Source organism: Petaurus breviceps, unplaced genomic scaffold (genome assembly GCF_028583685.1).
Source record: "Petaurus breviceps papuanus isolate PSGF00001 unplaced genomic scaffold, PetGlider_PUasm1.0 90845, whole genome shotgun sequence".
Taxonomy (NCBI): Eukaryota; Metazoa; Chordata; class Mammalia; order Diprotodontia; family Petauridae; genus Petaurus; species Petaurus breviceps.
Genome location: NW_027187359.1, coordinates 20,431,481 through 20,447,762, shown reverse-complemented (window position 1 = coordinate 20,447,762; position 16,282 = coordinate 20,431,481). Strand labels below are relative to the sequence as shown.

At 37.0% G+C, this 16,282-nt stretch overlaps 1 protein-coding gene across 4 annotated transcripts in view; it reads right to left on the bottom strand.

Moving 5' to 3' along the window:
* Window positions 1-16,282, bottom strand: part of CRIM1 (cysteine rich transmembrane BMP regulator 1) — a 249,232-nt gene that overhangs the window by 117,138 nt on the left and 115,812 nt on the right. For all 4 annotated transcript variants that reach the window (XM_069072192.1, XM_069072191.1, XM_069072190.1 and 1 more), the window contains exons 3-4: window positions 10,025-10,267; window positions 8,773-8,893 (exon numbers count right to left, since the gene is read on the bottom strand). In XM_069072192.1, coding sequence (XP_068928293.1) covers window positions 8,773-8,893; window positions 10,025-10,267 — 364 coding nt within the window. The remainder of the gene's footprint in view (window positions 1-8,772; window positions 8,894-10,024; window positions 10,268-16,282) is intronic.

Below are 16,282 nucleotides of genomic sequence, written 5' to 3'. Positions count from 1 at the left end.
GCAACTAGAGGAAGTCAAGTGAAAGAATGGGGCTGGATACATAGATTTAAGGAGGATGAACCAGTAAAGAAAACTGATAAAAAGCAGGTAGAAGGAGAACCTGGAGAAAGTAATGTCATGTAAACTAAGATTTATAAGTCAAAGTACAATGGGTTGAGGTCTAAATGAATGATTAGCAAGATAGAGGACTGAATGAGTATACAGTACTCTTTCTAGGAGTTTAGTAGTTAAGGGGAAAAATCTAGCTTGGAGGGACAGTCAAGGGAGGGGGGATATCTGTACATGCTTGTTTGAAGGAGGAAAGGAATTGGTAGTCTTAGAAAGGGAGAAGGTATAACTGATGGGGTCAGCTCCTGGATGAAACTAGATGTGGAGAGATGTTGTGGAGGCAGAACTGACAAGACTTGAGAAATTATTAGATGTAAGAATGAAGTAAAGGAAGGAGTTGAAGATGACTGAATAAGTTAGCCCAGAATTCACCTGATCTTCTTTAGATACACTGAACCTACGTTTAGACTAGACTCTCCACTCAAATTCTTCTAGACTAATATCTCCAAGCTATCCTAAAACCAAATAAATTTAGAGATAGAACTATTTTGCCTCTGTAAATTCTTTAATGTCAATCTAAAGGAAACTGAGCACTGCCTGAAAAAGTAATCTCAATGACTGCCATTTGGTGAGATGCCGGCCAAACAACTTATATACTCAATGGTAGGCTAGGCCTAAAGGTGACTGACTATTTGTGCATACCATAGACTTCACATTATGACAGGAGGTGATAATTCATTTGCTTTCTACTCATATTAAGCAGTTTAATAAACATATGTTGAATTGGGTTGCCACCAAGTTACATGGTTAATAGCTTATAAACTATTTAAAATGTTCATTCAACTCTCTCACCAAAAACATAAAAAGTTATTTTTACCAAATTGGCAGGCATCAGAAAATGAGAATAGCATTAGTTATATCAAAAGGGAGTAAGATATGAAAGCTAAGTTTTTATTGCTTGGTGATTTTATTCTGGCTGCTGAATTTTAGCTGTCCGGTTTGGATCTAAAAAGGTCAAGTTGAAAAAGTACAGAAGCTATGTTGAGGTCTTTTTGGCATGAGGTATGTTGGGAGGAAGGCTTATGTCTGAGACAATGCTTAGTTTGCTCATTAGGAAGACTTCCTTAACCCTGATCCAGGGAATTGCTTCTCCTCTTCCCCTCATTTATTTATTATAATAGTTATATTTTTTGTTATTCTGAACTTGACAAATGCCAGTAAAGATTAATGCTTCCATATACAAAGAAGAATGGAAAAGAGGATTGTATATGAAGCCACAAATCTCTTTTATATCTTATCTTTTAAAGCACATATTAAACAAGCTAATTTCAAAGCTGATCTGCTTCTCTGTCTCTCCCTTTAAACCCAGGAAATTACTTTGTGAAAAAGAGCACATTTAGAATGAATATTGACTTGGGTCATGGAAACTTGGTTTGAAAAACATGGATCAAATACTAGAATCCTAAATGCAGAGATTGGGTTAGGTCCAACTTAGAATTGTGCCTGGTTTATTCATTTCTTACAGAAGACACCAGATTTCAACAGGGAAGTTTCTTATATGGGAAATGTGTGAGTTTTGTGTGTTTGTGTGTGTGTGTGTGTGTATGGTGTTTTGGTTTTTTAAATTGTTTTGCTTGGGGAGGAATATTTTGTGCTTGGGTATGGATATGGGAAAATCAAATTCCTCAGTGTAGACACAATTTCTTAAGTAAAGTTTTGGTTATTTATTTTTCTAATTCAATTTTTAAAATTCTTAACACTTAAGTGGTGCTCAAAGATTGCTAAATCCTATGTCTGGTCTCGAGATAAATCGCCAACTAGTAAGTGAAGACAGAAGTAGAAAGCAACTGCTGTGGAAGGATGATGCTTATCTGTTGCTGCCAGAATTATACCTGAGGATCTGGAGCCTATATGCCGCACAGCCATGTATCCTCTAAGTTCTTGAAATTTAGGAATCAAGATTTATGGAATCAGAAAATTAAATTCCAATAATGTTCCTTTGAAAGAGATTGTGGGAAGAGTGCTGGATTTGGAGTCAAGGGACTTATATTCAAATTTCCGCTCTCCCACTTATGACCTGTGAGAACTAAGGTAAACTATCTCTGAGCTGTCTGGAATTCAAATGTGACCTCAAATACTGATTAGCTGCGTGATTCTACAAAAGTCAGTTAACCTCTATTTGCCTCAATTTCCTCATCTGTAGGAAAAAAAAAAAGGGAGGGGAGGCAGAATAACAATAGGACCTATTTCCCAGGGTTATTATGAGAATTGAATGAGATAATAATTGCAAAGTGCTTAGCATAGTGCCTGGCATATAGTAAGCACTATATAAACATTAGCTATTATTATCTCTCTCTCTCTGGGCCTCATTATCCTCATCTGTAAAATGAGGATTTGGACAAGATGACCTCTGAGATCCCCTCCAACTCTAAAGCTAACATCCAGTGAAACACAGAAATACACAATACATGCATGTGTATACATTTTGATTTAGACTTTAAAGAAATCTTTGGTATTACAAAATGTCAGTACCAAATCTTTTATATTTAGAGGCATTATTATTTTTTTTACAATTAAAGAATAACATTTGGGACCAATATTCAAAGACTAAAATAATAATAATAGTGATAATAATAGCCAGCACTTTAAAGTCTGCAAAGTGCTTTATAAATATCATGTCATTTTTTTTTCACCACAACCCTTCGAGGTACATGTTATTATTATTGTCCCCATTTTACAGATGGGGAAACTGAGGCAGATAAAAGTTAAGTGATTTCTCCAGGGTCACAAAGCTAGTAACTATCTGACTGGATTTGAACTCAGACCTTTCTGACACCAAGTCCAATACTCTATCCACTGTGCCATCTAGCTGCCTATGCATGCACATTTTCATTTTCTCCTTTTACCCGAAATTTAATTAGGGCTAATTTCCTATATAACATGCAGACTCATACTCTGTAACTCTTATTTCCTTTCTACAAGACTTCATTATTGGTTGCTACTGAACATCACATGGTATCTTAAGTGTTCAGCAAAAGACAAATAAGGGAAAAATAATGGCATGGTAGCTGAATACCTAGGAATTCAAGGAAGAGGTTGTAATGATTTGGTATTTAAGATGGATGCTTACAGTTGGCTGGGACATAGGAGGAAGGAGAAGAGGCACTGAAATAAAGTAAAAATGAGCTTTATACTACTAAGAAAAAATAAGGAGGGGGAAAGGAAAGAAGAAATAAAAATCTAGAGGGACCACAGGACAGCTGGAGAGACCTAGAGGTGTCATAAGACAGGAACTGAAAGAGTTGCTGTTATGTGGGCTGGAGGTTCCAAAATATGTAGACTAAGTAGCTAATTGCAAAATCTCAGGACTAGGAGGGACCTCAAAAGGTGAGCTACAATTTCTACAACGAGAATTTCATCTATAGTATATCTGCAAGACGGAATAGATGAGTGGGGCAGAATTTCTTTTTCTTTTTTGTAGTCTTCAGGAAAATAGTCCTACAAACTTCCTTGCTGGTCCATCATAACCTATAGTTTAAACACATTTCTCCATTTTCTAATTTTAGTGTAAATTTCCTTTTCTTCTAATCCTTTAATTGGTAGCTCAACATTGATATACAGGGTATCTCCAAAGTCATGGTGAATTTTTAAGTTATTAGAACTTAAACATGTGCTAAGACTTGGTGACAACAAGAATTATAATTATGGCTACAAAGTACTTAAAATATAGTTATTCATCTGATCTTCACAAAAATGCTGTGAGGAGGGATTGAGGTATAAAGCAGAGGTATCAAACTCTTGGGGCTGAGAGGCCTGAACAGATTAAAATCTAACTAGGAAATGTTTAACAAAAATAAAAGTACAATACAACATAGATGATGTTAATTTGTAACTTTCCCATTCAATATACAGACCTCAGGAATCAGTTTCTATTTGAGTTAGATACCGCTGGTGTAGTGGATACAGCTCAGGACACAGAAGAAGGAAGACCTAGGCTCAAATATTCCTTAAGATACTTGTTGGATATGTGACTCTAGGTAAGTCATTTAACCAGTTTGTGCCACATATTTTTCATCTATAAAATTAGGGTGTTGAACTCACCGACCTCTAGATTGAGCTCTAAAACTATGATCCTAAGTGGTCATTGCAAGTATTATTATAGTCAATTTTACAGATAAGGAAACTAAAGTTAACAGAGGTTAAGGGACTTGTCTAAGATCATGTAGTAAGTCCCAAAGCCAGAATTTAGACATGTCTAATCCTAAAAGTTTCTTCAACTTGTTTCTGCACTTTTTCATTTAACTGTTTAGTTCAAGGTTTTCTGATACAAAGTCCAATGCTCTCTCTCTCTCTCTCTCCTTCTCCATATAAATATATATACACAAACACACACACATAATATTTATTCATCTATAGATCTTTCTATCTTATACTCAGAACCAATTTTTGTTGGGAGAGGAGGGGGAGTCCAGATCAGTATTTCATTGGTTATAGGGAATTCTGGGTATAGAAACTCCCTCAATCAATGCAGACTGGCAACTCCTCTGTTAACTAATAGTCTTAAGTGAGCTTTCTGGGATACTGAGAAGTTAAGTGACCTTCCCAAGGCCACAAAGCAAATGCATGTTGAAGGCAGTCATGGAATCACTTGCTTTTACTTAATAATTTTTCTTTGTTAAAAGGAAGGATCTCAGGGCAGCTAGGTGGAGCAGTGAATAGAGCACTGGCCCTGAAGTCAGGAGAACCGGAGTTCAAATTTGGCCTCAGACACTTAGCATAAAAACTGGCCGTGTTACTTTGGCCAAGTCACTTGACCCCAACTGCCCTCCAAAATGCCAAAAAAAAAAAAAAAAAAAAAAAGAAAAAGGAAGGGTCTAATTCCTAATTGTATAGTTGGTGGGAAGGAACTGTGAATGTGTTCAGAAATAATTACAACATTGCAAAAGGCATTAATAAATTTATTTAAAATATTTGTATATTTTATACAACTTATATATGTGAATTGTCTAAATTAAAGAATCAAAGGTGTGGCCCATTAAGCTTTATCCTATTAATTTTCATTTCTCTAGGCCACTTTGAATTCTTATCTTGATACCAAACTATAAGACTGCCTACTAATCACTGGGACTGCAAAATTTGGTAAAATATGCTGAACTAACCTAAATATTAATGGGGTCACATAGTAGGGTGGGGCATGATGTAGCAGAAAGACCACAACATTGACAGAAAAACCTGGGGTCTCTACTCAGCTCTATCACTAATTTACTTTATGATATTGGGCAATTCACATTCCCTCTATGACCTCAGTTTCCTAAACTATAAAATAAGAAGTTTGGAATGAGAGATTTCTATAATAATAATTATGATAATAATAAAAAATAATTGCCAACATTTATATAGCGCCTACTATGTGTCAGGCAGTGTGCTAAGTGCTTTACAAATATCACATTTGGTTTTCACCACAACCCTAGAAGACAGGTGCTATTATCCCCATTTTACAGACTGGAGAACTGAAGCAAACAGAAGTTTAGTGACTTGTCCAGGATCACCATAGCTAGCAAGTATCTGAGGCTGGATTTGAATTCAGGTTTGAATCCAGGGTGAGAGCTCTATCTACTGTGCCATCTAGATGCCTATTTTCTTCCACCTCTGAGAGTCAACAACAATTTATGAGAATATCTTTACTATTTTTCCACTTCTTTTATTCAGTAAGGATCTACTGAGTGCCTAAAAAATATAAAGAACTGTACTAGGCACAGAGGGGAAGACTGGAGAGACAACACTCATATGTGCAAACACTACCACCTCTGGCAACTGCACAGAAAAGCTCATTTGTAATGCCAAGCAGTACATGAATAAGTGATAAAAAAGAGTAGTATGAATGAAAAGTACTTTAAGAATTATCCAAAAGTAACAGGTTAAATGTATGCTACAATAGTGGAGGAAAATCTCTGCGAAGGCACATAAAGGAAAGTGGAAAGCGATAATGGGCCTGAAAACTAAATGAAGGTCTGGATTTCAGAAGGTAAAGGCATGGTCCGTTTTGGAGACAATTAAGAAGACCAACTGGTTAAAATGGTTCTGATCAAGGAATAGTGGAAGACAAGGCTTTAAAAGGGAGGCTGCGAACACAATGTATCAATCAATCAACAAGTATTTATTAAGCCCTTCCCTTACTGAGTGTGCCAGGTAGAGGACTAGGTGCTGGGGAAAAAAATGAATGTTCAAAAAATGAAGCAATTCCCCACTCTCAAATAAATGAACTTATTAACACAGTTAACAGGGGAAACGATATGCAAATGTCAATGAAAACATACAGCACAAATATAAAGCTAATAAATACAAATGTGTGCAAAGTCATTAAATACAAGTTAGTTTAGAAGGCAGGACACTAGTGGAGGTATATCGGTGGGAGGAGAGAAATCAGGAAAGGCTCCATGCAGAAGGGCCTTTAGAGCCAAGAAGAGTAATTCAGACTGTCTGTAGTATATGCTTGAATGGGGGAGCATACATGATGAAACAGATCACTATTTCAATCAAATTATTAATGAAAATATTGATCTGATATTAGAGAAAAATGACCAAAAGTCAGCATGTAGTCATACAGCAATAATCTACATATAGCTTAGAAATAAGTTGCATATTTTCATTTCACTTTTGTAATGACAGAAAAATCAGATAAAGCCCAAAAGATACATTCTTTAGTATTCCTTTTTCAGTGCTTTAGGAATCTGTGATAAGGGCAGCTAGGTGGCTCAGTGAATAGAGCACCAGCCCTGGGGTCAGGAGTACCTGAGTTCAAATCCAGACTCAGACACTTAACACTTACTAGCCGTGTGACCTTGGGCAAGTCACTTAAGCCCAATTGCCCTGCCTTCCCCCTCCAAAAAGCCAAAAAAAAAAAAAGATTCTGTGATCTTCCTACCTGTGTTATCTCCCCACCTGTGTTATCTCCCCCTATTAGAATGAGTTGTGTGAAAGCAGAGACTGCGTTCCACTAGGGTTTAGCACAGTGCCTTGCACATAGTGTTTATTAAATTATTTCTTCCTTCGTTCCTTCTTATTCCTTTCATTCATTAATCATTCATTTATTTCCTTGATATGAGTACTTTGTTCAGTGACAAAGATCTCAGGCCCTCTATACCCTAAGTAGATAGTTTTCATGTTTTGGTTTTAAAAAAAAAATTCTTCCCATGATATCTTCTGGTGTTAAGTCCATCTGCCCTGACTTTGCTGGGCCAGTCCCCAGATGACTGACATACAAGTTGTCACCAGGGCTGAATGTGAAGACTGAACTCTCTAGCTTGGGAGAACTTGTCAGAACTTGTGCTTAGCTGGCACAGCATTAGCAAATCCAAGGTAAGCACCTATGACAGCATAAGATATAACAAGAAGCAGGTACTGCTTACATATTTAAATTTGCAAAACAAGGAAATGTAGGCCCTTGACCGTTCCAAAGACAGGAAATTGAGGATGCTAGGAAAGCCCCCCCCCCTTCTCTTCAATTAGTTGATAGTGTGATTCTTTGCTTTTCTCTGTTGGTTTCAGTTTTCTCATTTTTGTCACTTTTAACTCCAAACATCCTCCAACATTATGCAAGACAGAATTTATTTTAGCACATTAAATAAGTAAAAAAGGAGTCCAGCATTTCTATTTTATGGAATCATGTAGCTTGGATTTCCTGACAAAATGGTCAACTAGACAGTATTTGAATCTGGCAGGGTTCTTAGTACTTCACAGTATTTTAAAGCGACGCATTCCATTGTTGTATAACCCTTTGTTAAAAAGTTTCTTGAAGGGTAGCTAGGTGGCGCAGTGAACAGAACACTGGCCCTGGAGTCAGGAGGACCTGAGTTCATATAGGAAAGACACTTAAAAATTTACTAGCCTTGTGATCTTGGGCAAGTCACTTAACCCCAATTGCCCCTCCAAAAAAAAAAGCCAAAAAAGAAGTTTCTTGGGACGAGCCTTAATATGCCCGCTGTTATTAAAATGTCATCCAGTTTTCCTCTTTGTGTCAGAGAATGGTTGTGTGCATTCATTCAAAAAGCTGTAATACAAGAACTCAGAACCTGCTATGGCTCAGAAAGGTACCGAGAACTGGGCAGATTTGGCTATTTAAATCATGGTGAAGTGGCAAGCTTGGAAGTCAGAGGACCTGGGCTCAGACCTTGCCTGTAATGCTAACCTCCTGTGTGATCTTGGTTGGGCAAGTCAATGAACTTCTATGGGCCTCAATTTCTTCAACTGGTAAATGACGCAATGGATAGTCTCTGAGGTTCCTGTCAACTCTAGAGCTATGATCTCTTAAGGATCCCTTAGCAGCACTTCCACTAAGCTGATAATTATTTAGCACTAAATAATTCTAAGTGCATTATTTTAAAAGTAAGCAAAAGCATTCATATAAGTTATCATGCTACATACACACAGAGCCACAGAATTATTTGCCTTCAATGTTCTCTGTCTCCTAAAGTACAGCTATTCCTGTATGAGGGCCCCATGAAGATTAATGAGTTAATAACTTTAAAGCACTTGGATCTGGCTCTGAAAGAAGATGGTATGTAAATACAAAATAATAGTAACATCTCAGAAATTTCTCCATGGAAACATGACAATATTAGGCTTTCCACCGAAAAGAGAACACATGCTTAAAATTGCAGTCTCGGTGGTGCTAACATTGAAGAGGACAAGAGCGAAAACTTGATAAAGAAAAGACAAACGAACCTTGTTGGAAGAGTACAGCAGCCATCAGCTGTCAGTCTAACTTGAGTTTCATAACTATCCAGCGGGCAAACAACCTGTTGAATGGAAGGGCATTCCACTGTGCTGCAGTCCACACTGAAAACTGAAAGGGGGATAAACAGAGAGGCACCATTTACTGAGATTTTTATTCTTGTTATCAAGTCCTGAAATGGAGCACTGGACAGATCTCCAACCTTCTTTCACCAACCAGAATCATGTCTAGCAACCCCATTCTTATACTGACATTTGTCAGCACTACAAAAGCTTAATATATTTTCAGTCCTTGCAGAAAGAAGAAAGAATGGGGGACAAGGCTAAATCAAGAAAGAAGATGAAGAAAGGGCAGGTCAGGAGAGAGGCTTAAAAATCAAGGATAAATATGTGAAGGTGATGCAGAATCAGTGGTGGGTTTGGATGAAGCCTAGTCCACAGGGTGGGCAAAAGACTGTTTCAACAGAGATGTTAACCTGATAATTAAAAAAAAGTAGGTTAGAGGTTGAGAGATTTAGATAGAGGTGGTCACAACAGGCCAGAGGTGGTCATAGCACAAACATAGGATTTTGCCACAAGAGTGAAAATTTTAGAGATGTTATGAAGGGAGAAGCAGTGGGGTATGGCAACGCATTTGATGTCTGGAAAGAAAGCAAATGAAGATTAAAAGATGATTTAGAGGGGGGCCGCAGATAAAAGGAAGAGAGGGTGGTGCCTTCAACAGGGAGCAAATTTGGGACTTTCCATTCATTATGCAAATCCTGGCATCTTGGTGCTTAGGTTAATCTTAAAATGACAGTTAAATTTGTGATGATGAATCATATTTAATTATTTAAGCATTTTATTTTGTCAAATGAAAATAACTCTGCAAATATAGTCTTTGAACTCCTTAGGAAAGGTGAGGAAATGGTGGATAACCACAGTACTATTAACACCACCACCAAACTTATATGGAGTGACCTCATGCAAATGGACCCTATACTAAGAACTCTGCAGAAACAAGAAGAAGATACAGTCCTCTTCAAGCAGCTGACATGCTGAAGTATTTGTCAACCTGATTTTTCTAATCTGTAGGTCAAAAGTCAGTCTCACACACAAAATTTGAGATCTTCTGTGAGCTTACATGGGAGTGGGAGAACTTTTCATTATCATAGGAGTGGTGGCAGATTTTCTTCCCTCTGTAGATGAGGATGGAGGGTGTGTCATAAGGGAGAACTTTGCTGAGGCAAAGACAAGCGCATACCTGGTTTGCATTCATAGAGGTCACAACATTCTCCTGGCTTCCCTGATGCTTTTGACACTAATATGTTCAGGTATCCTGGCTGACAGACTTTCCTCAGACAGCCTGCAGGGTTGCACACGCAACGGCTTGGCAATGGGCAGCATTCACCAGGAGGAGCATAACCCTCGATCAGAATAGAATCTTCGGGGCAGCGTGGAGAAAACTGTACTTCACAGCGGGCCTTGGAGCAATCTGGCTTCTCTTCTGAATAGAAGAAAGAGAATTTAGCACATGCCCTGGGGCAAGTGTAATAGCAGCTTCTTCCTAAGAAGCACAATCCTTCCATATATATTTTAAAATGGGTGGGGTGGGGGGAGAGCATGGATAAAAGAAATCCATAGATAATCCAAAAGACTCAATCTAACAAACTTGATTAGCTGCTATTCACCAGATCTTGCACTGGAGTAGCCAAGGAGGTGCAAAATGGTGAGGTTTGAGTCCCTTATCTTTTCATCTCTCTACTCAGCCTCTAGTTGAAATGCTAGTGGTAGTAAAATGGTTTTAAAAAAAAGGCTAGGGTGGCTAGGTGGCACAGTGAATAGAGCATCGGCCCTGGAGTCAGGAGGACCTGGGTTCGAATCCCACATCAGACACTTAACACAAAATTAGCCATGTGACCTTGGGCAAGTCATTCTACCCCAAATGCCCTCCAAAAAGAAAAAAAAAGGCTAGCAATGGGAGAGAAGAGAAATAATGGCATTCACAATCTAACAATTTGACATGCATCTTTGATTAACTGAAAATTTTCTCTGTATTTGCAAGAAGAGTTTGCAAGGTTGTTCTTTGAGAAAGTCTTACCAGCACTAAACTAGGACTTACTCAAGAAATCTTAAGTATTTCAGGGACTTGAAGACTAGGGGGGAAAGAATGAAAGGGAAGGATTCTAGCAGCCCTGTAATAAGGGGATGGAAATAAACTTTGCAATAGCCTTCCCAAACCGTTTCCAATTCCCACCTCCATTATTAAGCCAATAAAGAACTCTACTTTGATACTGGCTATTGGAATGGATCAGATATAATCTATCTCCCCTTTATTCAACTCCTTCTGTTTGAACTATCCCTATACCTTCATTTTATAGATAAAAAAAAACAATGCACACACTAAAAAAGTGACTTATTTCCCAAATAGACTGTACAATAAGTAGATCTTATTTAAGCCTATATCTTCTGTAGCACCTACCACATTTTCTTATAGATAGTAGTTGCTTCATAAAATGTTGAATGTTAATCTGAAGAATTTTGGTTAACAAAGTTTAGGTTTCCAGAATCTCAGAATCCACTGTTTAGCAGCTCTCATATGAACTTTCTATGAATTCAAGTCTTTTAGGAAATTAAACAGATGTAAGCTCCACCCACTCTGTCATGTTGGATGAGAAAGAACACCTATAAAAATGATGATGTGGTTGCAAAGAAACATTCTCAACGCTAAATCCAAGAACCCTATAATAATGCAAAGTACAGAATGTTATAAATGATGTTTCATTTAGTCTAATCTCTTTCATTTTCAGATGAGGAAACTAAGGTCCAGAGAGGTTAATTAAGTACCCTTGACCCATATCACAGATCTAAGTTACTGTTTGAGCCAAGACTAAAATATATATATAACATATATGAGTATATATGAAATATATACATATATGTATATATATAAAATAACATAACAATACTAATAGCAACTTACATTTACATTGCTCTTCAAAGTTTACAAAGCACTTTTTCCTCACAATAATTCTTCAATGTAGGTAGCACAAGTTTTATTATTATAACTATTTTATAGACAGGGCAACTGAGCCTCAAAGCTTTTATTGGAACAGCAATCCAGGACTGAAATGTATCTTAGAGGTCATAGAGTATAACCCTTTGACTTTAAAGATAAGGAAACTGAGGCCAGGAGAGATTAAATGACTTCCCTAGGTCACAGAGTTCCTAATAAATGTCAGAGCTGGGATTCAAACTCAATACCTATGACTCTTTATATTGCAAGTCCAGTACTCTTTATATTTTTCAGATGTATCATGGTTAATAATACCAGCTGGACTAATATTCAAACCCATGATTTAGAGCTCACTCCAAAACAATAAATGAGTCCAATCTCTCCTTTTCATAGATGAGGAAACTGAAACCTAGAGACGTGAAGTAACCTTTCCAAAACCAAATAGGAAATAGCAGTCAAGATTTGAACTCAGATCTTCTGACTCCATAGCTAGAGTTCTTCCCATTATATTCCTATTAAATGCTTCCATTACATTGACAAAACACATCCTGTTTCATTCTTTAACTATTCCCTAACCTTTACTAATTTTTTTACTTTCATTATTGCAACTTCCATCTCAATGATCTCTTAATTCCTTAATTCTGTTAATTTCTAAAAATTTGCATCTGCAACATGAGACATTTCACATTTCCTAATTCAGTGAGAAGAGAAAAGAATAATTTTTGTGCAGTGGGGATATTTTAGGGCAAGGTAAAGTAGAATACTTCATGCTGCTGGAGGCCACATGAAGATACAAGGAACCCAAGAGGTATGGGACAGGGTTCAGGAGATCTTATTTAGCATGACTCATAACCTTCAATCCCGGCAACTTTTACTGTTCATTACAAATATAATTGATCTTGTTTTCCTTTTGGAAGTAAAATGCTACTTTCTCTCATCTTTGTCTGCCTCATCATCAGACCTATTTCTTCTTTTTGACCATGATTACTCCCTGTGGAACCTGTATTCAGCAGGCAGAGGCAAACAGAATAGAGCATATGGCCTCTTCCCTATGGTCAGGGATGGTTTAATCCAGAGGTTTCTAAACTTATTTGGACTCTTAAAGCTCTTAAAAAACAAAATTATTTTTATGTCCCCTTGGAAATCTACTTTCTTTAACCGTTGAATGGTTTTGTTTTGTTTTTTTTTTGAAATTTGTGTCATTTAAAAAAATAATATTTTTTAAATGACACATTTTACATTTAATAATTTATAGTTAATCTGTGGGTTTTTCCCTGTATTGAAATTTTGATGATGCAAGATTGCATCATGTAACTGTATAGTATCACATTATAAACAAGTAATTATACACACATATTCTTGCCAATGCATGCTGGACTCCCTGACAATATAGGACATGCATGCTTGCCTGCCAACACCTGCTTAAGACCTGTCAGGGGAATTGACCACTGATCAGTTATAACTTGCATTTTGTATGTTTATTTGGAAAATGATGTAATCACTACAACTTTAACTCTGTTCCACAACAGATGAAACATGTACTAAAAGTTTTTCAAAATTTTAAAATCTTCTTTTCTTTCCTTATGCTTCTACCACTCCCTTACTTTTATTCAACACCCACTTTGGGATCCTCTGGTTTAATCTCTTCCTTTTTAGTTCTAGTCCCTTATGTAGTGTCAGGGACATTGTGGGTACTTAGTAAATGCTTGTTGACTGATCAGTTGCTTCTCTTGAATCTCTAACTATCTTGCTTTTAGACCCTACCTGCCTGACTAGACATTCCTTGCCTGGATGCCCTTACCTGCCTCAGTTGACTTCACTGAACTTGACCTTTTATCAGTCTATACCTGTGGAATCAGCCATGTATCTCTTATTTCATAAGACTTCTGGCCTTCTGGGGATCTGTTAGGATATATCTATTAATGCCAAGGCAATTAGTAATCTCCTTGCTGAGACTATATTAGTCTATTTTTCATACATCTCCCACGAACTGACTATAAAGTAAGTAAAGAACTCCATTTAGATCAGTCAATGTAATTTAAAATAAATCAAAGAATTGTAGAGGAGAATGGTAATCTTGACTATAAGGAGTATACATCAAACTTGAATACAGAAAAATTTTTAATACACGACTCTGCTTTTAAGATAATTGCACAGCTATAAGATTTATCATTTGATGTTAATTATATACAATTTTGATTATCTACTCATCTTTACTTATAATTAACTTATTCCATATAATAATTAATACATACTAATTCTGCATATACATTTGGCATACATAATCACAGCTTTTATTCAAGAAAAGTATGAGATTCAGCTAATTATTCTTTATATTGATAATGACTGTCACAAAATCATTATCTCTGTACCTTGATTTTATAGCCTCTGCCCCAAGAATTTTATTGATCTTTTCAAAACTGCCTCTTCTAGTTGGGTACAATGCTACCAGGTGGTCAGCTGAAGTGTTACAGTCACATGATCTGAGTGGTAAGGCACATGCTTTCCCCTAATTTTTAAGATGGTGACTCTCTGTTCAAGATCAGCAAGAATCATGGAATTTCAAGGTAGAAGGCAACAGAGCATTTCATCTTTTTCAGAGCTTCTTATCCCTTCTGTTCCCCCAGCTCACTTTTACATATGGGAAAACTGATGCCCAGAGAGGTTAAGTCACTTGCCTGAGGTTATGCTTGACTTTGTGATATCCCAGCATGGATCCAATTATGTCAAGTTATGTCAGTTCTCCCTATTTCCAGGCCAATGCTCTTTATACTATAAAATGTTGTCTTCCTAACAGATGTACCACTAAGAACTTCCAACATTTATGTTAAAAATAAAACTGTTAAACTTAACCAAGCTTTAAGCAATCATTAAACTCAAACCAAATACTTTGGAGCAAACTTTTTCAAATCAAATTATGACAAAAAATACTTGTCTTTCTTCTCTTATTTTAATAGCTATCATTTTCCCCCCTTTTAATCTTATACCTGGACTTCCAAGAGAGATACTCAGCTCCTGAGAGACAGCTGAGGACACACTGGATAGAGTGCTGGGCCTGGAGTCAGGAAGACCTAGGTTGAAATTCACCCTCAGGCACTTTTTAATTATGTTAACCCTGTGCAAGTCACAACCTCTGCTTGCCTCAGTTTCATCAACTGTAAAAAAAAGAAGTGTGGGGGTGGAGGATTGGAATAGCATTTACCTCAAATTGCTGTTGTGAGAATCAAATGAGATAATATTTATAAGAGCATGTGGCACAGGGTAGGTGCTATATAAATGCTTATGCCCTTCTATTCTCCCCTCCCCCCTTTAAATTCAATTTCAGTACTTGACTTCATTATTACTAAGCCTGAGTTTCTAATCCATCTCCTCAACCCCAGTTTAAAGAAGTTTAGGGAATCATTTCCATCATAACCCTCACTATACAAATGCAAAATGTTATTATTGCTGTTACTAAATGGAAATGATAGGTAATTTGTATAGTACTTTAAGGCTTGCAAAGTACTTTCCAAATGCTATCTAATTTGATAATACCTCAGGGTAATTCATTTAGAACATTTCTACTCTTTCTCATCCCATATCATACACTAACAAAGAAAAATAAAAGGAGAGTCAACTCTATCTTTCATGAATTACAAGCTTTGCTACTCTTGAAAATATTAATTTTTTTTCTTTTTGAGAAGCTATTTTCAACCTTATCCTCTTTGATATCTGACCTAAATTTGTCAGTAAGAGAATACTTATGTACAAGAGGATATAAGATTCTTTCATATAAGGGAACACTACCTATCTGTTTGAATATATTTCTCCTCTTAAAATATGGACATGCATAATGATGCCTTGTTTGGAGGACACAGGATACTCCTAATTGGTTTTCAGTTCCTTAGAGCTCTCTCTAAGACGGCTGATTGACTGGAACTCAGGAGGATGGACTTTTGTTGGGAGCGCTGCCCCTCTGTGAAATCTTTAAAAGAGAGTGACAGGTTGCTATTGGTCCCTCTTTTTACTTTTTTACTTTTTCTCTTGTATCTTTTTCTTAAGTATTGCAGATTGAGGTGGAGTGGGGGTGGTAGAGGGAATTTCTGCCTTTTGCCCTTCAGAAGCAGAAACACACATTAGAGATTGACATATGATTGCATGTAGTCTCACCAAACAATGCTTGAAAGTGAAATTTCCTAATCCAATGGATGACAGGAGCTGGGATTCTGATAGATTTTCTGCAGAAGCACTGGCAGAGGCAGCAGACATGTGACTGCCAACTCAAACCAAAGGGGAGTTCATTGTCAATGTTCCTGAACCTCAAAGTCCTATGAAAAGGAAAGCGTATTCTGTTCTCTTAGGCAATCTCCAGAATCTAACTTTGTAGACAGAGAACAGAGATATCCTAAGCAGCACTGTTCTTGGGGGTAATCTTGTGGGTGAGTATAAATCTCAGGGTTTGGAAATACAATGTTGTATATGTGTGTGTGTGTGTGTGTGTGTGTGTGTGTGTGTGTGTGTGTGTGT